This window comes from Dama dama, chromosome 5 (genome assembly GCF_033118175.1).
Source record: "Dama dama isolate Ldn47 chromosome 5, ASM3311817v1, whole genome shotgun sequence".
Classification (NCBI taxonomy): domain Eukaryota; kingdom Metazoa; phylum Chordata; class Mammalia; order Artiodactyla; family Cervidae; genus Dama; species Dama dama.
The window spans coordinates 105,685,728-105,708,861 of record NC_083685.1 but is presented as its reverse complement, the minus strand read 5'-3'; the positions used below and the strand labels follow the sequence as shown (position 1 = coordinate 105,708,861).

Sequence of the window (23,134 nt, the reverse complement as noted above, 5' to 3'; positions counted from 1 at the left end):
CACTCCAATGTAGCCTTTCTTTCTGTTCACAAGGTCTAGGGGCTAGGACCTTTAGAGGAGGTGGAAAGGAAGGAGGGAGACGCAGAGGTAGCCTTTATATACATCTACATGGCTGGAATTATCTGAAAACTTCAGACCCAAGAGCTTTTGGCTGGAAATATTGTCTTCACAGCCAAAACTCACTGGGTAATTGCCAGTAGTTCCTGTACTGCTGTGCAGAGGCTGTAAAAAGGTGAGAAATAAAGCCCCTGATATCTGACCTAAGGCCTCTTGAGAAAGTTGCTGTGAACACCTCCACATTTATGTCATCCCTCAGACCACTATGCCTTCTTCTCTAGGGGATGAGAAGCGCATGGCCCTTTATTTCCTTGCCCCTTTAGCATTCTGTTCCAGACAGGTCCCCATAACCCATGAGGTCTCCAAGTCATTCATCTTCCTCACTCTGGCTAAAGCTGACTGCGGGAGCACAGAGCAGCCCAGGGCCTACCTCCTGTTTTAAACGTCCCAGGCTGGTAAATGAGATGAGGGGGAACTTGCTTTTTTGAACAAGCCAATGAAATGTTTATTTTTCTGCAGGTCAGAATTTACCTGGTACATGGCCTTCAAGTTTTCTGGTCTCCTCTTTCATTTCTCCAACCTTTATTCTTGGTATAATGTGACTGGTTATGGATGATGTTTTTTTTCCCCTCCATCTTAAATGGTTTGCAGTAGGTGTGGAGATGGCGCCTTTGATCTGATTTTTCTATATGCGTTGGGCCAGCCTGTGCTGCAGGACTATTTGTTAAAGGCTAATCACATTTTTGGGGCTGGCCGTTTCTGCCCAGGATGTTTATGAGTGTACAGAGGAAGACTTCCATCTTTGTGATAAAGCAAGTATAAAAGTACCAAGGCCCAAATTATTCTGCTTCTCCTTGGAGCTAAGAAAAGGTCTCTGCTATGCTTCCTGATTTATCAGGCCAATTTGGCATGACGTATGCTTTGTGAGGCTCTAGCTGCCCCAAACCAACAGAAATGCAGATTCATTTGGCATCATTCTCAGCTAAAGATCTGAAAGTGTAAGGCTGTATTTCCTCTCCTGTCTTAGAAGTTTGCCTCTGAGCTCATTGAGACCCTGACAGGTGCTGACAGCCCAAAGGAGAGACTCAGTTGTATAGAGTAAACAGGATAATCAAAAAATGTGGTTAATAAGGATGACCTCCATCTAGTGGGCTCAGCTACTCTGGGGAAATGAAACTGACTGCTGTGAACTTAGAGGAAAGACACCGCACAAAATATCTGTCTCCGGTGCCACTAACAGACTTAAGCACCACCATGGCAGCAGGATGGAGGAGGCTCAGGTGGGGACCAGTTCCTTCTGTTCTTCCACCAGAGGGTCTTGTCCCTGAAACTGTTCAACAATTCAAACCCCCTATGATTAGAAGTACAGAGCTGTTTTAGGAGGACAAAGTAAAAGAATAGGGGCTTAGTCAGTTAATATTTAATTTTAATAATACTTGTTATGCTTGAACAGTCAGCAGTGCACAAAGTGAATATTTACACACAGTGTGAACACATGCTTTAAATATGCAGTAGAGGAGGCGGGGCGAATTCACAATTAACAAAGCTAAAAAAAAATCCTTGTTATAAATTACACAAAACATATAAAAATATTTCTCTGAATGCATAGATTAAGACTTTAAACTCACCTACCAGCAACTGTGCAGTCTAATTCCACTGCCATACTCAAGAGTCAGTTGACCACAGAGGACATTATAAGAAAGATGCAGTGCAGGGCCCATCTCTCACTTGTGACTTCCTCAGCCTCTGTTTCTAAGCCCAGGAAATGCCCTGAAGCTACTCCTCTGTAGGCCACCTCCCATCCAGGGACTTCCACTGCTTCTGAGAATCTCTAATTGATCTAGATGGCTGGAAGAGTACTAATCCCAGTGATTGAGACACATGAATTAATACTGAATTTATTTGTTCCAAGATAAAACTAGCCTTAATTGTATCAGTAAATTGTAACTTTTTTCAAAGGTATAGGGAAAAAAAGGTTAGTATTTCTAGCTTCTGCCTGGTTGAAACACAAGGGAAGTTTCTTCTTTAAAGTATTTCAGAGAAAGGGAGTAATAAGTAACCTTTACTCTGCTAGACAAACACTGCACAAAGTGAGTAACTCACCATCAGTAATTAGTGAATTACAATTAAGTCACTGAACAGAGTGACTCCACGGCACAAAGTTGGCCTTGAAAACACCTCAACCTCAGCTCAGCATTTAGGCAGCAGCAGGAGGCCATTATCTTAGCACAACACTCTCTTCCACTGACATCTTCTGCACCTTCTCTCTCAATCTTAGTGTTCCAATAAAATTAACCCAGTTAGGAAGTTAAGTTTCTTTGGAAACTATAGGCACTGTGGGGAGAAAGCTTCTTAAGACAGCAGGGATGCTCTTCAACAGCTGGCTTCAAAACCCCTGCTCTCCTGTTTATCTAAGTGTGCTCATTCTTATTTCTAAAGTTAAGCTATTTAGTTCAACAAGACAGTGGCTTTTCTTTTTAACATTAATGACAGTGAAGGGAAGGAAAAGAACCCTTAAATGCATTCTTTACAAAAATTCTTACACCATGCTCAAGAGATTAATCAGGTGTTTGTTTCCAGAACAAAGCCTGGTAGACTCACATTGACTTTGTTAAGTAGGTTAGTGGTGGTTGTAGGGGATCCCTAAGATTAAACAACTTGTTTACAAAAGCAACAGATTTCAGAGTTGTGTAAAAATCTTAATAATTTCAAAATAATCTTTATCTTTGATACAAAAATAAAGATGCTAACTCCTTTAGTTCGGTTTCCCACAATAACCTTTAAAATAGCAACAGATTCTGTCCGGAAAATTGCTTCTCATTTCTAGCGGAAAATGAAAGTGGAGAACACGGACCAGCAACGATTGTGCTCGTCTCTTTCAGTGAGATTAAACAGACACGCGAGGACAGAACTGCTTCAGTTTAAAAAAAGAAAAATAGCCGCTGCTCTTTCAGAAAGCCTCAGAGAGCCCTCTAGTGACCACAAAGGGGAGTTAATGCAGAGATGACTACAAGCAATGGCTAGAGACAGAAAGTCATGAGTGTTTACAATGGACAAGGTGGGGGGAAGGGAAGCTCTTTTGGTTAACAGCATATTTACATTAGGTAACTGTATTCTTAAATACTTTTAACCTGAGTAACATTTATAAGTATGTTATGTGAAACCTCAAAGCCACAAGTCACACCACAATTCCTGTGTCCAGTACCTCAGTTTTCCTGTTTTCCTCTCTAGTCAGTTCACACTTCAGGAGAGTTGTGAACACGCAACACCGAGAGAAGTGCGTCCTGGCCCTTCAGGTGCACCATCAACAGGATGGAAACAGGCTCCGCTCCCTCTCAGCATCTGCCTAGACAACTCTCTTACATACACAGAAGACACACTCGGTATACAACCGTCGGCTTCTGCCTCTCCAGGCCACTTCTCAGCTGTTCACAGCTTCAAGCAATAGGTTTATTGTGCACCAAGAGGCTTGGAAGAGTGGCACCGCTGCTTGGGGGTCAGGGGCTTCCTACCTTGGCAGAACGATGTTAGTATATACTACGAAGTGGCATCAGGGGCCCTCCTTGGGCATCCAAGGCATTAGATCAATGGCTTGTCCCTGGCCCAGAGGTGATGCACACTGTCACAATACTCAGTAATAAAAGTTCCTGCTGCATTAGTAAGTCAGTTTTGAAGCTCTCCTATTGTAGCAAGGCCTTTCAGTCAGTGTGGATGCAGCATTTCTGAACAGAAAATTATTTTCACTTATCATTAAAACCAGTTCCAGCTCTTGAAAATCTTGGAGTCGAGCGACATCTTTGTCCTGAAACAAAAATAGGTTAACTAGATTAAGAGGTGCCCCTTGTCTCTATGGTCTTGGTGTTCTGTGTTGAAACCAGTGATAGTGTAGGCAAGTCCCCAGGAGCATGAACGGGGTTAAAATGTAGAAGCCCTTAGTAGCATCTGTCGCTCCCAGATGAGCACACCATGAAAAGCAGTGCAGGGGTGTTTTCCTCAGGTGCCCTGAGAAGCCAGAAGCCTGACATTCAGGGAACCCAGAGATGTTGGGAGGACCACACATGTACCTAAACAGAGGTGCCCTGTGATTCAGCCTGGTTCTTATGTTATAAAACACAAGGCACATCCGATAGTACACTAAGGTAATCCTTACAGATCACTACAGAGAAACAACTAAAAATAGGTACATGTGAACGGTAATTCTGAACATTCTTTCTGGTATCCTACAACTTTTATAAATGCCAGTATCTCTATAGGCCCAGGAGAGGAAAGAAAGCTCAATGGAAGACCACCCTTTGCTCTTTTTCTATTCTTTTCTCATTTAACTATGACTCACATACCCAAAGAGGAAGGTATATATTTTCCAAATGGAAAAATCAACCACGTAACAGACCTTTCTTACCTTTCTTACCAGAGTATTGGGTAACTTTCTGATCTTCTCCACTTGATCAGGATTAACACCCAGCTCACAGCAACTCACTCTGAGCAGCTCTTGGTAGGTGAGCTCCTGTCGGTCCAGTTCAATTTCAATGAAATCATTTTCTCTAAGAGATGGGTTCTGAATCCTCACCTTGAGTACCAGCTCTAGGGAAAAGGGGAAGAAGTGTTAATGAATCATTCTAGCATAGTTAGCTGATGCAATTTAAGATCTTTTCCAGAAGATGGTTACTGTTAATCATGCCCCATGCTGAAGACCTATGCCACCCAACAAGAAAACCAAGCACAATCAGTACCATTTGCTCACGTTCAATTCTGGCTCTGCTGGTGCAGCTGCCTGCATTGTCCTCCCTATGTCTAACACTGTGGTTCATAAAGTAAATGGGCAGCAGAAGGAGATAGTGGACAACCATCCCAACTGTACAGAAGGATAATTTACTTCTGCTACTGGAGCTAAGCAGGTAAAGGCTTGAGAATGGGTTTGGGTATCAAACTACACATAAGCAGGGTATGGGGAAGAGAAGAGAAAAGGCGGCATGGGAAAGATATGGTACGAGTTACTCTACAAAGATTTAACATTTGTGGATCTAAAGATACTTATGAGACGTGAAAATCCTTGCAATAAACACAGTACAAGAGCAAAAAGATAACCTACTAATAAAAATGAAGTCTAACTATGATTTAAATGCCTTACTTTAATAAGGGAAGAATCTTGGCTTTGGGAGTAAACAAGACCATTATTTGTGGATCTGGGATCTAAACAGTCTGCCCTTAAATTCTGAGCCTGGCTGCAAAGAAGGCTCAAGCTAAGCACATACGTGCTTTTGGTAGTTCTGCTTTGCTCTTTATATGGCATCCCTGGGCCACTGTTAGCAGCACCTGGAGTAACAAAACAGAAAGAAGGGAGCTACTTATATGTAAAAACAAAGGTAACACTAGACTATACCCTATGGTGTCTGACTAGAATTGGAGGTATTAACATAAACTTAGAGTTTTTAATATTTTAAATTATAAATAGATATAGCAATATAGAAAAAAGTAAATATGTGTGTTTGTTTGCTTGCCTTTTAACTTCACTAATCCTCTCAGGCTAGTGTGCAGCTTGATATCCAGGAAGTATATATTTATCTTCTACTTTTCATCTAAAATATCAACGGAGAGTTTGTTGCTTTTGTCATAAATTGTGGGAGCTGCTTTCAACTCTCTTTTTTTGTGACCTTTTGAACCTTGAATGACTGTGGTATGAATGGGTATATCCCTCATCTATCCTGTACTAGATGTGTGACTCTGGACAAATTACCTCTTTGTGTCTAACTTTCTCCATTTCTAAAATGTACTAATAGGAATTCTCTGGTGGCCCAGTGGTTAGGACTCATTGCTCTCACTGCCAAGGCCTAGGGCCAATCCTTGGTTGGGGAACTAAGATCCTGCAAGTCATGTGGCACAGCCAAAATAAGTAAATAAAAATAAAATGTACAAAAGTCTGTTGTAACAATTAAATGAGAACTCAGAATGCTCTTTAGTTATGTTACTATGTACATAAATGTTTAGTTTATAAATAAATCTTCCTGGTGAATCTTTCATTATTCAATTGTTCTTTATTGTTTCCTTGCTTTTTTCTTTCTTTTCTAATTCTGTCCTCTGAATGAGCTTAGAAGAAATGACACACTAGTAGCAATGAGCACATCTAGTGTTCACATTCTGGTTTCTGAATACCATTCTGCACCAAGAAAAACCAGGGCTCCTTGGAGAAATGCGTGATTCCAAGGCTGGGTCAGGGAAGTTGCACCAGGGAGCCTGAAACACACCACAAAGTAAGGAAATGAGCTAAGAATAATGAAGATGTCCAAGAGACACAAGAACTAGCTCCAAGGGGCTCCCTCTGGATCAGTCTGGCATAATTTGAACATCAAAATAAGGATACTAATGAATTATCATCCAATAAATAATAATCTATGCATTTTCTACTGCTGTAAATGGCAGAGAAGGGAAGGACCTTCTTTATAGGAGAATACTGCTCATCAGAGCAGAGAAAAAATGAAAGCATACTCTATAACAGAACTCGCCTGGACTCTTCAAAAATCTGAAGGCCAAAAGGTAGTTAAAGGCTGAGGAAATGCTCCAGATTAAAGGAGACTACTCCAACGTGACAGCCTAACACTAACACAGCAGGCAGGGGTAGAGGGGGTTAAAATAGCTACAAAAGACACTGCTAAATGGCTAATAAAATTTACATACAGACTGTGGATTAAAGAATAGTATTACATCAAGGTTATATTTTCTAAATCTGACTGTTGTATTGTGATTATGTAAGAGACTATTTTGTTCTTGGGGCTTCCCAAGTGGCTCATTGGTAAAGAATCTGCCTGCCAATGCAGGAGATGCAGGAGACACACGTTTAATCCCTGGGTCAAGAAGATCGCTGGAGTAGGAAATGGCAACCCACTCCAATATTCTTGCCTGGAAAATCCCATGGACAGAAGAGTCTGGTGGGCTCAGTTCCTAGGGTCACAAAGTGTCAGACTCAACTGAGCACACATCCTTGTTCTTAGGGGGAAAAAAACACATAAGTAGTTCTGGGTAAAGGGGCAAAAAATAATTTGTAAATCTCATTAAAGAGAGTTCCTTTTACTAGTCTTGTAATTTTTCTGTAAGGTTGTAATTATACTCAAAATTGCAGCCGAAGATGGAGAAGTTCTCTACAGTCAGCAAAACTGAGACCTGGAGCTGACTGTGGCTCAGATCATGAGCTCCTTAATACAAAATTCAGACTTAAATTAAGTAGGGAAAACCACTAGGCCATTCAGGTATGACCTAACTCAAACCTCTTATTATACAGTAGGAGTGACAAACAGATTCAAGGGATTAGATCTGATAGAGTGCCTGAAGAACTATGGATGGAGGTTGGTAACACTGTACAAGAGGCAGTGACCAAAACCATCCCAAAGAAAAAAAAACACAAGAAGGCAAAGTGGTTGTCTGAGCAGGCCTTACAAATAGTTGATTAAAAAAAGGGAAGTGAAAAGCAAAGGAGAAAGGGAAAGATATACCCAAATGAATGCAGAGTTCCAAAGAATAACAAGAAGAGATAAGAAAGCCTTCTTAAGTGAATAATGCAAAGAAATAGAAGAAAACAAGAGAATGAGAAAGACTAGACATCTCCTCAAGAAAATCAGAGATACCAAGGGAATATTTAATGCAAAGATGGGCACAATAAAGGATAGGAACAGTAAGGACCTAACAGAGGCAGAAGAGATTAAGAAGAGGTGGCAAAAATACACAGAAGAACTGTAGAAAAAAGGTCTTAATGACCTGGATAACCACAATGGTGTGGTCACTCACCTAGAGCCAGACATCCTGGAATGCAGTCAAGTGAGCCTTACGAGCATTACTATGAACAAAGCTAGGGAAGGTGATGGAATTCCAGCTGAGCTATTTCAAATCCTAAAAGATGATGCTGTGAAAGTGCTGTACTCAGTATGCCAGCAAATTTGGAAAACTCAGCAGTGGCCACAGGACTGGAAAAGGTCAGTTTTTATTCCAATCCCAAAGAATGGTAATACCAAAAAATGTTCATACTGTACAATTGTGCTTATTTCACATGCTAGCAAGGTAATACTCAAAATCCTTCAAGCTAGGCTTCAACAGTACATGAATAGAGAACTTCCAGATGTACAAGCTGGATTTAGAAAAGGCAGAGGAACCAGGGATCAAATTGCTAACATCCACTGGATCATAGGAAAAGCAAGAGAATGCCAGAAAAACACCTACTTCTGCTTCATTGACTACACTAAAGCCTTTGACTGTGTGAATCATAATAAACTGTGGAAAATTCTTTAAGAGATGGGAATACGAGACCATCTTACCTGTCTCCTGAGAAACCCGTATGCAGGATAAGAAGCAACAGAACCGGTCATGGAACAATGGACTGGTTCCAAAGTGGGAAAGGAGTACGTCAAGGCTCTATATTGTCACCCTGGTTATTTAACTTATATGTAGAGTACATCATGCAAAATGCTGGGCTGGATGACTCACAAGCTGGAATCAAGATTGCCAGGAGAAATATCAATAACCTCAGATATGCAGATGATACCACTCTAATAGCAGAAAGTGCAGAGGAACTAAAGAGGCTCTTGATGAAGGTGAAAGAAGAGAGTTAAAAAGCTGGCTTAAAACTCAATATTCAAAAAAAACCCAAACAAACCAACAACTCAACATTCAGGAGTTCCCTGGTGATCCACTGGCTAGGACTCCAAACTCCCAGTGCAGGGGGCCTGGATTTGATCCCTCATCAGGAAACTTGATCCCACATGCCGAAACTAAAGATCCTGCATGCCACAACTAAGACCCAGAACAGCCAAATAATTTTTTTAAAAAAGGAAAAAAAAAAAAAAAACCCAACATTCAAAAAACAAAGATCATGGCATCCAGTCCCATCACTTCATGGCAAATAGATGGGGAAGATCAGAAACTGGCAAATTTTATTTTCTTGGGCTCCAAAATCACTGCAGACAGTGATTGCAGCCATGAAATTAAAAGATGCTTGCTCCTTGGAAGAAAAGCTATGACCAACCTAGACAGCATATTAAAAAGCAGAGACATCACTTTTCCAGTAGTCATGTGTGGATGTGAGAGCTGGACCCTAAAGAAGGCTGAGCACTGAAGAATTGATACTTTGGAATTGTGGTGCTGGAGAAGATTCTTGAGAGTCCATTGGACAGCAAGGAGATCAATCCAGTAAACCCTAAAGGAACTCAGTCCTGAATATTCACTGGAAGGACTGATGCTGAAGCTGAAGCTCCAACACTTTGGCCATTTGATGTGAAGAGGTGACTCACTGGAAAAGACCCTGATGCTGGGAAAGACTGAGGGCAGGTGAAGGGGGTGACAGAGGATGAAATGGTTGGATGGTATCACCAACTCAGTGGACATGAGTTTGAGCAAACTCCAAGAGATGGTGAAGGACACGGAAGCCCTGCAGTCCACGGGGTTGCAAAGAGTAGGACACAACTTCGCAACTAAACAATACTCAAAATAGATAAATCCTATCCCCACTTCTCAAAAAAATAGGAAGTAAAGAACTAGACCCCTAGACAACTTTGCCCTTTTCAGAGGCTACTTGCTGATGAGAGGTTACCTTGCATATTAAATGGAAATGCTCCAGTGAAGAAAAATGGCTGGAATGCTGGCGCTGGTCCTGCATATGTCCCATTTTGAGGCTCCAGAGACATTGGTGGCTTGGATGGGACAGTAGAGAACAGGGATCGAGTCTGACTCACTGGTGGCTGACAAACAGGACCTGGTTTTGTGCTTTCTGGTGTTCTAAGTATGGCAGAGGGGGCAGACACATCCCCGTTCTGAACCAGTGCCAAAGAGGTGTGGTCCCGTGGAAAGGGCCCAAGCAGGGGAGGTTCTCCAGGGGGCAGCAACGGAGGCGAGCCATCTGCAGGGGGTGACGCAGGAGGTGTGGAGGGGCCCCCATTCTGTAGCTGGGCTGAATCCTCTGATGCAGGTGTATAGATAAAAGGGAAGGCTGGGTTGGCCAAATAGTTGGGAACAAAGGGCAGTTCTGACTCTTTCTTCAGCTGGGGGTGGTCATCACTGTCACCATCATCATCTTCCACTTAAAAAGATGAAAACACAGAACACTTACATAGTCTTATAAAAATGAGCAAATAAAGGGACTTCCCTCGTGGTCCAGTTAAGACTGTGCCTCCCAATGCAGGGGGTGCAGGTTCGATCCCTGGTCAGGGAGCTAAGATCCTACATGCCTCTTAGCCAAAAAACCAAAACATAAAATGGAAATAATACTGTAACAAAGTCAATAAAGACTTTAAAAGTGGGCCACATCAAAAAAAAAAACACATTTAAAAAAAAAAAAAAGATTTCATACAAAAGAAATTACCAAGAGTCTCCTGTGGAAGCTAGTGTCCTTTGGCATACAACAAATATTTTGGTCAGTATTTACTGTAGGTTTTTCGTTATCATTTTTATCTCCTTAAAAGTTTACAGATAAAAAACCCAAAACTTTATAATGTCTACCTTTCCAGAAACAGCATGGAATAATTATCTTGGCACAGTAAGACTATCTTGTTTCTAGAAACAGACCGGCTGTTTAGCGTCAAGAATATATACAGGGGATATACATATATATTTAGATACATATATATAATTATGACTGATTCACGTTGTTGTTGGCAGAAATCAACACAACATCTTAAAGCAATTATCCTCCAATTTACAAAAAAACTTTTTTTAAAGAATATATACAATGATACCACAAGTCTCAGTTTGACAAAATCAAGTTACCTCAGAAAAACTCACCTCCCATAATCTTCCTAATTTCTCTTCTTGATGTTAGCTGGACAGGCATTTCTCCCTTTGTGGTAAGAATCTCTTTGTCAGCTCCTGATTTCAGTAAGTAAGAGACCACCTGACCGTGATTGCGCTTACACGCCCAATGTAAACAGGTCCTATCCCCAAAAAAGAACAAAACAGTGATTTAAAAAGTGGAGAGGTGATCTGGGATTTCAAGTTCTACACATCAGTAAATAAATATATGCAAGGCTGTTAGGGTTCAGTTAGAACCAGAAAATCAGACTGCTAATTTTAACTTTTCTTTTCAGAAAGCAGATGATCGAAATATTTAATATGCTTAAAATTTATTTTTAAATTTCATTTCTGATCCTTGGAAAGAGCTAATTTATCCTAGGAGCTTTATTACAACGGCTTCCAGAAGGCTGGCTGCCTGGCTGGCTAGATAACTCTAAAGATACTGCTCAGTGTCCCTCATTATATTGTCCCAGTCTCTTTAAAATATACTTTTACATGGCCATATTCCTTTTAAGAGAGTACCAAAAATTGCTTTGTGTGCATCAAATGCACACAAGTGACATCAAATGTCACTTGAAGATTAAATATTATCAGGCTACTAACCATCTCTCATCTGCAGCTTGCTCTGCCACTAAACTTACTACTACAGCAGGTTCCTGTCTGAATCTCAGTTACTCTTTTGCTTTTTACTTTTCTTTCCTTCACACATACACAAAAGGATTTCCATTTTTAAAAGTTCACTTCTCTAGTTCTCTCCAGAAGGCTACAAACATATTCTCATTTGCTTAAATACAAGGCACTATACACATACTTTTAGTTCCTAAAGCATCTGAAAAATATATATCAATGGCCAAAATTTTGGGGAACTCTTCTGAAGTATTAAGATTCATTTAAGTAAAACTAATTGTTTACTATTGTATACTTAGGAAGGAATTATGCACCCTCTAAAAGAGCTATTATTTTAACACTGCACAGAAATAGGATTAGTGTGCTGGCCAAAATTCCATCTTAACAGAGCTACTAAATTCATCCCCATGGAAGGAAAATACTTTTTCTCTGTTTTGAAATGTCCTCATTCACCAACTCTCTAACTGAACTGAGATAAATATCTTCAGAGCTTTTAGACGAATATAAATATGGCAAAGAATAGAACATATGTTCAATAGTGAGGATTAGGTCACCCACTTGAGAAGTATAACTGTCTAGAAAGTACATTTGGTTCCAGGAAAAAGCAGACTTGCCCTGGGTACCTCGAAATTTATGACTTACAGAAAGCCAGCTTGTCTGGCTGGCTACGAGCAAACTCCACTGATGTTTCAGAGTGATATTTGAAACTATTATTCATTAGAATCAGATTATAAAAAAAAAAGAACCAGATTATTCAGGTGCCTTTAAAATGTACTTCATCATAAAAAGAATTCCAATTTGGGGAAAATAAAAGAGTCTTGATATGGACTTCTAAAGTATAAGCTCCATGAAGATAAGGAAGTATCTGCTTGAATATACAGGTACTTAATTGATATCTGCTGAATAAGTGAACCAAGGACACTGGTGGACACTGCTTAGAGTAGAAGGATCCTGTATATTCTTGATTCTGGGCAAACTGTAGCTGAGAGTGTGTTTGTGTATGGCTGTCTTGAAAACTTGAAAAATGAATAATTATAATGATAAGCATTCAAAAATGAATAGAACATGATGAGAAAAATATGTTCTTTTCTGGAAATAAAGTGCTCACTTGTAAGTAGTAAATCACTTGTTCACAACAAACCTGAGAGTGAAGGAAGTAATATTCTGCCAGTGGATCTGAGACATTTTGGGACAAACCAACTGCTAAAGTATCACCATGTAAAGTGGGGCTAAGTCAACACAGCACATCCCCCACAGCCCTGTACCCTGAGTGACCATTTATAGTCCAGACTTGGGTGGCTCCAGGCAGCCATAATCCACAGACACTATAGCCAGGCAGTTATTTTCAACTTCTTCATGAGCTATTATACTTGTTTCTTAAAGCCAAGGGGTATGCATGACACCTGAATTACAACTGATGTGGGAGCTCAATCTCTGAACTTCGATTCTTTAAGCTTTAAATTTGCAGTCAGAATATCCTATCAATGCTGGGAAGTATTGATATTTCAGACCGGAAATCTGAAATATGGGCCTCCTATCAGTGCTGGTAAGTATTTCAGACCAGAGACATAAATTTCAATTGTGCAGAAATTGTGGTTACTGGGCAACTAAGAATTAAAAGCAGTAATCATTCTGCTTTTCCGTGCTACTGACTATGTTTTCTGAGGGTAACCTTTATATCTGATTACCCAGCACACTGCTTAATTTAAAAAAAAAAAAAAAAAGTTAAAAAAAAAACAAAACAGAACTTCTCTGGTGGTGCAATGAATAAGAATGCTCCTGCCCATGTGGGGTACTAGGGTTTGGTCCCTGGTCTGGGAGGATTCCACATGCCTTGGAGCAGCTAAGTCTGTGAGCCACAACTACTGAGCCCATGCTCTAGAGCCTGAAAGCCACAACTACCGAAACCCATGCACCCCTGTAGAGCCTGTGCTCTATAGCAAGAGAAGCCACTGCAATGAGAAGCCCTCACATCCCAACGGAAAAGAAAGCAACAAAAACCTAGCGCAGCCCAAAAAAAAAAAGAGTTAACACAGATATAGTACTTTACATACTGGACATTGTTCTAAAAGCTTTACATGTATTCATTCATTTAGTCCTCTAAACGACTGAAGTTAAGTACTATCATCAACACTCTCTGGTGATCTAGGTTGGGAACCCGCCTGCCAATGCAGGGAACATGGTTCCATCCCTGGTGCAGGAAGATTCCACATTTTACAGGGCATCTAAACCTGTGCGCGGCAACCTGAGTGCATGCTCTAGAGCCTGAAAGCTGCAACTACTGAGCTTGAGTGCCGCAAATACTGAAGGCGGCCTGCTCTAGAGGCCCTGCTCTGAAACAAGAGAAGCCACAGCAATGAGAAGGCCTTGCAGGGCAACAAAGAGTAGCCCCTGCTTGCTGCAACTAGAGAAAGCTCATGTGCAGCAATGAAGACCCAACAAAGCCAAAAATAATTAAAATGCAAACAGGCAAAAAAAAACGTCTCCTACTTTACAGATGAGGAAACTGAGGCAGTCAGCAAATAAGCAAAACAAACAGTATGGTATACAGCAATTGTGTTATAAGGACAATAAAGGAAGGAAAGGGATTGAGGAATGCCAAAGACAGTGGAGGGGCATGGCACAACTTTAAATTAAGGACCAAGGAAAGACTCATTCAGGGGACATCTAAGCTAAGACCTGATGGAGGTGAGGGAGAAAAAGCATTTAAATGAAAGGAAGAGAAAACATAAGGGCCTTGAATCAACATTGTGCCTGGTATTTTGTTTGTTTTATTTATTTTTGGCTGCACTGGGTCTTGGTTGCTTCACAAGGGCTTTCTCTAGTTGCAGCGAGCAGGGGCCACTCTCGAGTTGTGGTCTGTGGGCTTCTCATTTTCGTGGCTTTTCTTGTTGCAGAGCACTCGCTCTGGAATGCTCTGGCTTCGGTGGCTGGGGTACGTGGGCTCAGTAGTTGTGGCTCATGAGCTCTAGAGCTTGGGCTCAGTAGTTGCGATGCATAGGTTTAGCTGTCCCACGGCGTGTGGGATCCTCCCAGACCAGGGATTGTCCCCCGCACGGGCAGGCAGATTCTCAACCACCGCACCACCAGAGAAGTCCTGTGCCTGGTGTTTTCAGGAAAAGCAAGAAAGTCAGGGGAGAGAATGAAGGGAGCAAGGGGGCAAATTCAGAGATGAGGCCTAGAAATAAAGACCAAGGACTGAGGGACAAAGATTTGAACTGTAGGACCCTGTGGGCTTTTCCCCAGTTTGAGATTGGAGCCATTAAAGGGTTTTAAGCAGAATTAAATGATCTGATTTATGTTTTAAGTCAGGATTCCTCTGGCTGCTGTACTGAGAAAAGACGACTAATGAGGAGGCTACTGCATTAATCCAGGTGACAGATGGTGGCTTTGCACAAGAGGTGCAGTGGCAGAGCTTGTGAGAAACGGTCAGATTCTAACTACATCACTGCTAGTGAAGCTGGCAGGATTAGCAGCTTGACTGGATGTGGGTTTTGAGAGAAAGACAGAAGGCAAGGAGTGCACCAAAGATTCTGGCCAGCCAGTGCAGCTCAGATACTGAGATGAGGACTCAGAGGCAGGCTGGGGAGAGTTAGGGGTATGAGGGAGACCAGGAACTCAACCCTGGACATGTAGAAGTCCTATTAGATATCTTCCCCCAATTAAATCTATGAAAGCCTCTTCATAGTTCAACAATCTTATATTTTTCTGAGCACCTACTATGTGGTTAAGAAAGTATGGTGTCTAAGACTCCTCTCTGCCACTGCAGGGGGCACGGGTTCAATCCCTGGTCAGAAATTAAAATCTCACATGCCCCAAGGTGTGGCCAGAAAAAAAGAAAACTGTGTGGGGTGGGAAGGAGGGTCAAGAGGGAGGGGACATATGTATATCTATGGCTGATTCATGTTAATGTATGGCAGAAACCAACACAATATTGTAAAGCAATTCTTCTTCAATTAAAAAGAAATAAATTGAAAAAAAAAAAAGCATGGTTTGGAGGCAGATGCTGGGTTTGATTCCCAGCTCCATTAATTACTGTAAATTCCTGGGGAAACTACTTATTCAGTTTTCTTATCTGCAAAACAAGGGAATAACAATAGCTCTGTCCCTGAGCAGCTATGAATGAGATGATACACATAAATAATACATTTGGAACCTTGTTTGCACTACAGAGCAAGCTCAGTAAATGTTACCTACTTATATGATGCTGCATTTCCTTAAATGTTCACAACTGTTCTGAAATAACTAGAAAATGAAGTGACTCTGGCAAGGTCATATTGCCAAGCAGGAATGGAGAAGAACCAGCACTGAAGTCCAGGCTTGTTCTTCTATACAACACTGCCTCCCAGTGCCAAAACAATGATTCACAGCTTGTGAACCACACAGCAACGCTAGAAATCGCATACATAGAAAAGCACACACAGAAACCACACACAGAAAAGCCAGCTGGTTTGTAAACACTTAAACAAAATTTAAAAAAAGCAATTTCTACTGTTTCCTGGTTTTCTGAACAGTTACCCAGGCTGTTTTCCTTGGGGTAAGTTGGTTGATGGATTTGTGAGGAAGTAAGGAAACGGTGATTCTGGTCCTGGCTATTAACAGTTGTGTGACCTAGGGCAGGTTATTCTCTGGGATTGAACCTATCTCCAATGAACCTTTTAGTTTTAAACTTCATGATTCCACTTTAGAAAATAAAACATTTGCAAACTCACTTTAATTCTCAGCTAGCAAATAGCCTGGTTAAGCATTACTTGGATCAAATAAAAAAATTTAAATGAGAAGAGAGCAGAATAACACCACATTCAGTAACTTAATACAAAAAAATTGACCACCAGCACTTCTTAAAATGTGGCTCCTTATTTAGTTGGGAAGGACTCAATCACTGGCAGGCATCTGAAGCCTTGGATAAAGTCCCATATTTGAAACTGTTTTAAGAAAACAAAACAAAACATTATCTAGGATTAATGAATGAGTCTTCCAGCCACAGGCAGCTGTGGGTAGCAGCAAATCACTGCTGCAGTAGGACAATAGAGAAGCAGAACAGGAATGCAAGTGATTTATTTTCCCTAGTCTTGGGAAAAGAAATCGTGCTAAAAAAAAAAAAAAAAGAAAGAAAAGAAATCGTGCTAGTTTATAAGATCCACGTTTGCTCAACTGTTTATGCTTTTTGCTCTGCACAGATGTGTTCTTCAGAGAAATTCCAAACTCGAACTGGTGTGAGCTCCAAATGAGGGTGAGAGGAATCAGCACCTTTCGGGACACGTTATGGGGGTGGGGTCGGCGGGGCACGGGGCGCCAGGGTTCGGGTGGGCGCTGCCGGCGCAGGACCACGTGGGCCGAAATTTGGGCACGACACGCCGCAGACTCTCCGAGGCAGCGGGGGCCAGTGGTAGCCTCCAGAGCGCACAACCTCGTTGGCTCTGGGGTGCCGGGCCACGCCTTAGCAGGCTTCCGGGGCTGCGCTAGGCCGAGGTCGCGTCCCGGGCCGGATGCTCTGACCCTAGGCCTCCCCCGCTCCCCACTTACCAGCCGTTGACCTCATTTTGGGAGTTCACATCCACCCCGCTCTCCACCAGTTTCTGCACCTCCCGAATGTCCCCCAAGGCAGCGGCCTCCCGCAGCCTCTCCTGCTGCTCCTTCTGCTCGAGGAGAGCGCTCATTTTTCCTTGGCCCCAGGTCCCCGCCAGGGCACGCCCGCCCAGCCCTGGCCGGTCAGCGCCGCCGCCGCCGCGGACCAGTCCCCGCCATGGAGAGACCGCGCGGGGCACACCTGCCCCGCTCGCGCTGCAGCCCGTGCCGAGCCAGGGGCCTCCTTTCCCCCTTCGTGGCACGCCCGCCGCTCCCCTGCTGCTCCCGGCCCGCGGGCCTAAGCCTCCTCCCGGCCGCGCCTCCCACAGGCCGGCTCCGGGGGAACCTATTCAGAGTGACAACCCTGACCCAGATATTTTCCGTTCCTACCTTCCGCGCGCGCGAGGGCTGGCTGTTTATGTAACTGCTGCACAATATTATCTGCCGTGATTCACCAACTATTTTTAGACCTCCTCACCCCGCAGCTTCCAGAGAGGAGGACAGACACGAGGAAAGGGAAGAATGCGTATTTGAGAGCCAGGAAAGCCTAATCCTCTGGAGCAGGGTGTTTACCAGGCATCAAAAATAATTGGTTTAAGAAAACAGACAAAAATAATAGTAATAATTGGTTTTGTTTTTCCCCCAGTTTGCTTGGCTCTTTTTCCTTATCTGAATCAACTCTTGCCTAGCAGGATGGGGAAATGGGCTGAAAACGATCCCACTATTATATGACCATTATTGCAGAAATAGAATAAACGGTTCTTTCTTTTGACACTGCTTGGGACCATTCAGTTCGATTATTTATTTCAACTGCTGTTGTCTTACTCACATTTTAGAGATTTCTTCTAATTCGGCTTTCAGGAAAAATATTTATATTGTGCTCAGAGTCTATAAACTGTGATTCATTACTGCTTTTAAATCTTAATTAATTACTCTTCGTGAAGGCCATGTAAGGAAAAAAGAAAAGAACACCAAAGAGGTTTTCAAGTTATTCCAGTCTTTAATATCAGGAGCTAGGGAGAGAAGTGGTCCAAGCATAAACAGCATTCTTCCTGACTCTCTGCCTAATCAACAAGGCTCAGAGCCTGGGCTGGCACTGCTTTACTATACAGCAGGAGAAAAAGAAGAGTATTGTTGTGCTGAGCCCAGGTTCCTAGGCGAGATCTTCCAATGTGGCACAGGATGGAAGCTTGCAGATGGGGTTGGAAGGATTAAGGAGTAACCCTGGGGTGGGGAGGAGGAAGGCCTGAACACAAGAGATAAAATAGGAAATGACAAATTTAGGCATGGAGTTTTCATTTCCCTCTCTTGGGGCAGCCCAGGGTTTGCACAGCAAGCACTTTTCTTGCTGTGCCTGCGTGCTCAATCACTTAGCAACCCCATGGACTGTAGCCGGCCAGGCTCCCTGTCCATGGAATTTTCCAGGCAAGAATACTGGAGTGGGTTGCCATTCCTACTCCAGGGGATGCATCTCTTGCATTGGCAGTCAGGATTCTTTACCACTGAGCCACCTGGGATGCCCTTTTTTCTTGCTACTGTTTTATGAAAAACTCATATCTGTTTATTATGTTACAGTCATTCACACAGTGCACATCAGGTGGTGCTGAATATAAACTGCATACTTATATTGACCTTATAGTGAACTGGAACTCTGCTTGAGGTTACATTTTCACTTGTCCCCCAATGCCAACTTTAATTCTCAGCATGGTACTCCATCTGAAACTGATGTGCATAGTAGTACTGGAATTGGGCCCTTCAGCACAATTCAAGGGACAGGGGAGTAGATAGTGGCCTCTTTAAAAAAAAAAAAAAGTAGCAGTTCAAAAAGCTTGGTAGTGAGCACACATCAAAATTTGTGAGTTCTCTTCATAAGGATTTATTTGTTAAATTACCCATGTGCCCTACAATAACTATTGAATCAACGAACATAAATATTTTCTTAAACAACCTCTGGTGCCTGCATGCTAAGTCACTTCAGTTGTGTCCAACTCTTTGCGACCTTACCCACTGTAGCCCACCAGGGTCCGTCTTCTGTCCATGGGATTCTCCAGGCAAGAATACTGGGGTGGGTTGCCATGCGGATCTTCCTGACCCAGGAATCGCACCCACGTCGCTTATATCTCCTGCATTGGTGGGTGGGTTCTTTGCCACTAGCACCACCTGGAAAACCCTAAATAACCTCTACTTATCTTTAACTCCAGTATTCTGCTTGTTATTCTCACATTTAAAAAAAAAAACTTTCTCTGCAAACAAAACCTTTACCCTGGCCATAACTGAATGCAACCTGATGGCTATTCATTTCCATTTATCTACACTTTGTCTTGTCTCTAGGGAGTTATCTTAACTCCCTGGGTGTATCAGACATGTATTGTTTGCCAGGCACTATTCTAGGCACTGAAGATCCTGCTGCAAAGAAATCAGAGTCCCTTATTTCAAAAAACATGCAGTCTAGCCAGGGAGACAAGACAAATAATAGGATGTGATAAACATTATATATACTAGAAGTCCTATGGCATATAGCATAGTGGTTGTGAGTATGGAGATTATAACCAGAATGCTTTGGTTTGTATACCAGTTTTGCCTCTCATATCATCTTGGATCAGTTACTTAACCTTTCTGTGCCTCAAATTCTGCATCTGCAAATAGGGATGATAATAATAGCACCTACTTTGCAGGATTGTTCAATGAATTGAACGACTATGTGTTAAGTTTGGATGTTGAAAACACTCTGTGGTGTATTACAACAAGGTTGAGTCAAGAAAGAGAGCATCTGATAGAATAGGAGGATAAGTGGTGGTCAGGAGACAAAGATAATACCCAAGTTTTGGCTGGGCCATTTACTGAGAACTGGATCAAAGAATGAAGAGAACGTTTGGGGTATGTTGATGAATTCATTTTTTAATCAGTTGAATTGAGCTTTCTGAAACATTTAGTTACTACTGATATCAACATTTACCCACTGCCAGACACTATGGTAAATGCTGTACCTGAATTGTCTCGGTTATTAATCATTCTCACAACAACCTTATAAGTTAGGACAATCATTATTATCTGAAGCATAGAGAGGTAAGTAACTTGCCCAGTCCTGTACAGTTTAGTGACAGAGCAAGGCTGTGAACTCAAGAAGTTCAATTCTAGAGCCTGTGCTTTCTTTCCTGATTTTCATTTGAGTGGAGATGCCTAGTAACAACAATAAGCCCGGTAAACAGTCATGTATATGGGTATAATATTTCAGAAGGAGTTCTGGGCTGGTGATTTGGACTTGGTAGTCATCAGCAAAAGGAGCGAACTAAAGTTATGGGAACAGAACTGATGGCCCCAAGAGAGTATGTTGAGTGTCAAGAGAAGACAGCCAAAGACACCCAAAGAACACCCAATATTTTATTGATGGACAGAAAAGGAGAAATCCTCAAATGAGACTGAAGAGGAGCAAACGGAATAGTAGAAAGAAAAGCAAAGGAATGAGACGGTTTGGAGAAAAGAGAGTGATCCACAGGGTTAAATGCTGCGGAAAGGGCAAGAAAGAAAGGACTGAAAAGTGTGAACGGATTTAACCACAAGGAGATTCCTGGTGACCATGGAGAGAGAAGTGGTAGGGACGGCACCCATACTATAATGGGCACTGCATCACTCCAGTAAAGCTGTGGGGTTCATCACATTCATCAATAAATCTACATGGCTATTTTCTGCACTCCTCTTCCATGGAATGTATTTTACACCTGTTGTACCAAACAGCAATTTAGACACTGACATATAAACTTCCTAAAAAGATAAAGCAAAGACAAAAGCATTTCTGTTATTAGAAACAAGATATACCATCACTTATAGCTTCCCTGGTGGCTCAGAAGTAAAGAATCCACCTGCAATGCAGGTTTGATCCCTGGGTCAGGAAGATCACCTGGAGGAGGGCATGGCAACCCACTCCAGTATTCTTGCCTGGAGAATCCCATGAATAGAGGAGCCTGGCGGGCTGCAGTCCATAGGGTCACAAAGGGTCAGACGTGACTGAAGCCACTGAGCATGCATCATTCTTCAAACATTATTGTACTTTAACTTCCGTAATTTGACAATGCATTCATGAAATAATTTGTAGACAACCTAGTTTTTTAAAACTTTATTTATCTAGTCATTTATTTTTGACTGTGCTGGGTCTTCGTTGCTGCTTGAGGACTTTCTCTAGTTGTGGTGAGTGGGGGCTACTCTCTAGTTGTGGCACACAGGCTTAATTATCCCACAGCATGTGGAATCTTCTTGGGGCAGGGATCAAACCCGAGTCCTCTGCATTGGCAGGCGAATTCTTAGCCACTGGACCACCAGGGAAGTCCATAGACACAGTTTTCACAGACAAATTAAAAAACACTTCTTAGACATGAATGTCCTGGTTTATCACGTTAAGAATTTCAGAAACATTACTTATGTTAACAGAAATGGTGGAGCTGGAGTGTACCGTGCCATCTCCCAGCTGCATAATGAGAACCACCAGTGGTACTGTGAAACTTGTCACCCTTTCCGAGGCCGTGGTTCTTTAAACTTGTGGATGTCAGCTCTTGTAACTCGCTGTGCTTTTGGACTGGTTTGGTGATCCACTGGGTGTTAGGATTTCTTCTGGTAGCTTTATGGAATGAGGATAACCTCAAAGAATCTGGTGTAGATCTTCACCAACCCAGTAAGAATCCAGGACTCTCAGAGCCCCAGAGCGGCATCCAGCTCACTCCTCCACAACAGAATGAAGGCTTCAGGCAAACTTTAGCCCTGATAATCAGGCTTGCAGTAACTGGCACCCTTAGGCGTTTGTGGCCAACACAGCTCACAGGCATCTGATACGTGACATAACCTTGCTTGATCTTGTGTCCCAGTCTGCACGCTTTATGAGGCCAGGTAGGATGGAGGGTCCTGCGGGCTGCAGAGAGCTGGCAGTACTGTCAGCAGCATACCTTGAGAAGAAAGTGCATTACATGGGACTGCTTCTTCCTCCATAGCTCTTGGATATATTTGAAAGCACCTATTTTGGCTTACCTTTGAGATAAACTGAAGGCTGCCACCAGATGGAAAGGGAGAAACTTTCATTTAAAAGAAAAAGGCTGGTAATGGCAGTATCACGTGACCAACCCCAAAATGTACAAGGTAAAATGGCAGCCCAAAGAAGATGATCAGGCTCCGGGTTGGCTTTACAGAGCTGGTGATGCTTGGCGTGTGACCTGAGAAAGATGGGTAGGTGTTTCTGGGGTTGAGGAAAGAGCATTCCATGTCTAGAGCAGTGTAATGTGATGTGGTAGGAAGCAGGGGTGTTCAGGGTGTGAGGGAACAGTAGCAAAAAGTTGGAGAAGCAGGTAAGCTCATGGATGACCTTGGTGTTTAAATTTTAGATGGGGGCCCACTGAAGGATTTTGAGCAGGGACGAGACATAACCAGGTTTACATTTAAAAAGATTGAGGCAGCAAAGCAAATAGAGGATGGCGTCATGGGACCACACAGAAGTCTGGGAAGCATTAGTAACTAAGGCTTTGTTTCTATATTTGTTCCCCAGAGCTGTCAAAACAAAGTATCACAGACTTGGGTGCTTAACAGAAATTTATCCTCTCACAGTGCTGGAGGCTAAAAGTCCAAGATCAACGTGTCAGCAAGGTTGATTTCTCCTGAAGCCTCTCTCCTTGGCTTACAGTTGGCTGCCTTCTCACTATGCCCTCACATGACCTTTCCTCTTTGTGTGTGCCTACCTGGTGTTTCCAAATTTCCTCTTATAAGGATACCAGTCAGATTGTATTGGGGCCTATTTTAACTTCATTACCTCTCTAAAGGCTCTGTTTCCAAATGCAATCACATCGTGAGGTCCTTTTGTGGACTCTGAGAATTTGAACATATGAATTTGTGTGTGTTTGTGGTAGGGCACACAATTCAGTCCATTACACTTTGCATTAGCAACACATATGGAAAGGGGTCTGCACACCACAGACTGATAAGGTTGTTTTTCATCTCATCATCAGAAAATAACCAATTCATATAATCTATAAAAGTTATGTATAAACTGGGCATTGTGATTTGTTCATAAGACTACTTTTGGGAATTCCCTGGTGGCTCAGTGGTTAGGACTCTGAGCTTCCATTTCAGGGGACAT

General features: G+C 42.4%; 1 protein-coding gene and 1 pseudogene across 2 annotated transcripts; both read right to left on the bottom strand.

Moving 5' to 3' along the window:
- Positions 1 to 1,462: 1,462 nt before the first annotated feature.
- On the bottom strand, positions 1,463 to 17,214 carry ANKRD40 (ankyrin repeat domain 40). 2 transcript variants are annotated; one of them, XM_061143725.1, is made up of 5 exons: positions 16,978 to 17,214; positions 10,816 to 10,964; positions 9,629 to 10,114; positions 4,466 to 4,638; positions 1,463 to 3,859 (listed from the first exon to the last, which is right to left on the bottom strand). In XM_061143725.1, the coding sequence occupies exons 1-5, from the start codon at positions 17,109 to 17,111 to the stop codon at positions 3,713 to 3,715; spliced, it is 1,089 nt and encodes a 362-aa protein (XP_060999708.1). In that variant the 5' UTR covers positions 17,112 to 17,214; the 3' UTR covers positions 1,463 to 3,712. The 2 variants fall into 2 exon arrangements, with proteins under 2 accessions (XP_060999708.1, XP_060999707.1); XM_061143724.1 differs by having other exon boundaries at positions 4,457 to 4,638; positions 16,978 to 17,213.
- Positions 17,215 to 20,003: 2,789 nt separating this feature from the next.
- On the bottom strand, positions 20,004 to 21,971 carry LOC133055615 (large ribosomal subunit protein eL15-like; annotated as a pseudogene).
- Positions 21,972 to 23,134: the final 1,163 nt, after the last annotated feature.

Bases quoted from the DNA above. Each gene is read 5' to 3' on its own strand.
- ANKRD40 (XM_061143724.1), bottom strand. From the start codon at position 17,111: ATGAGCGCTCTCCTCGAGCAGAAGGAGCAGCAGGAGAGGCTGCGGGAG. The intron at 10,965-16,977 runs GTAAGTGGGGAG...TTTTGGGGATAG, and splicing joins CAAAATGAGGTCAACGGCTG to GACCTGTTTACATTGGGCGT. The intron at 10,115-10,815 runs GTGAGTTTTTCT...CATCTTTTTAAG, and splicing joins AATTAGGAAGATTATGGGAG to TGGAAGATGATGATGGTGAC.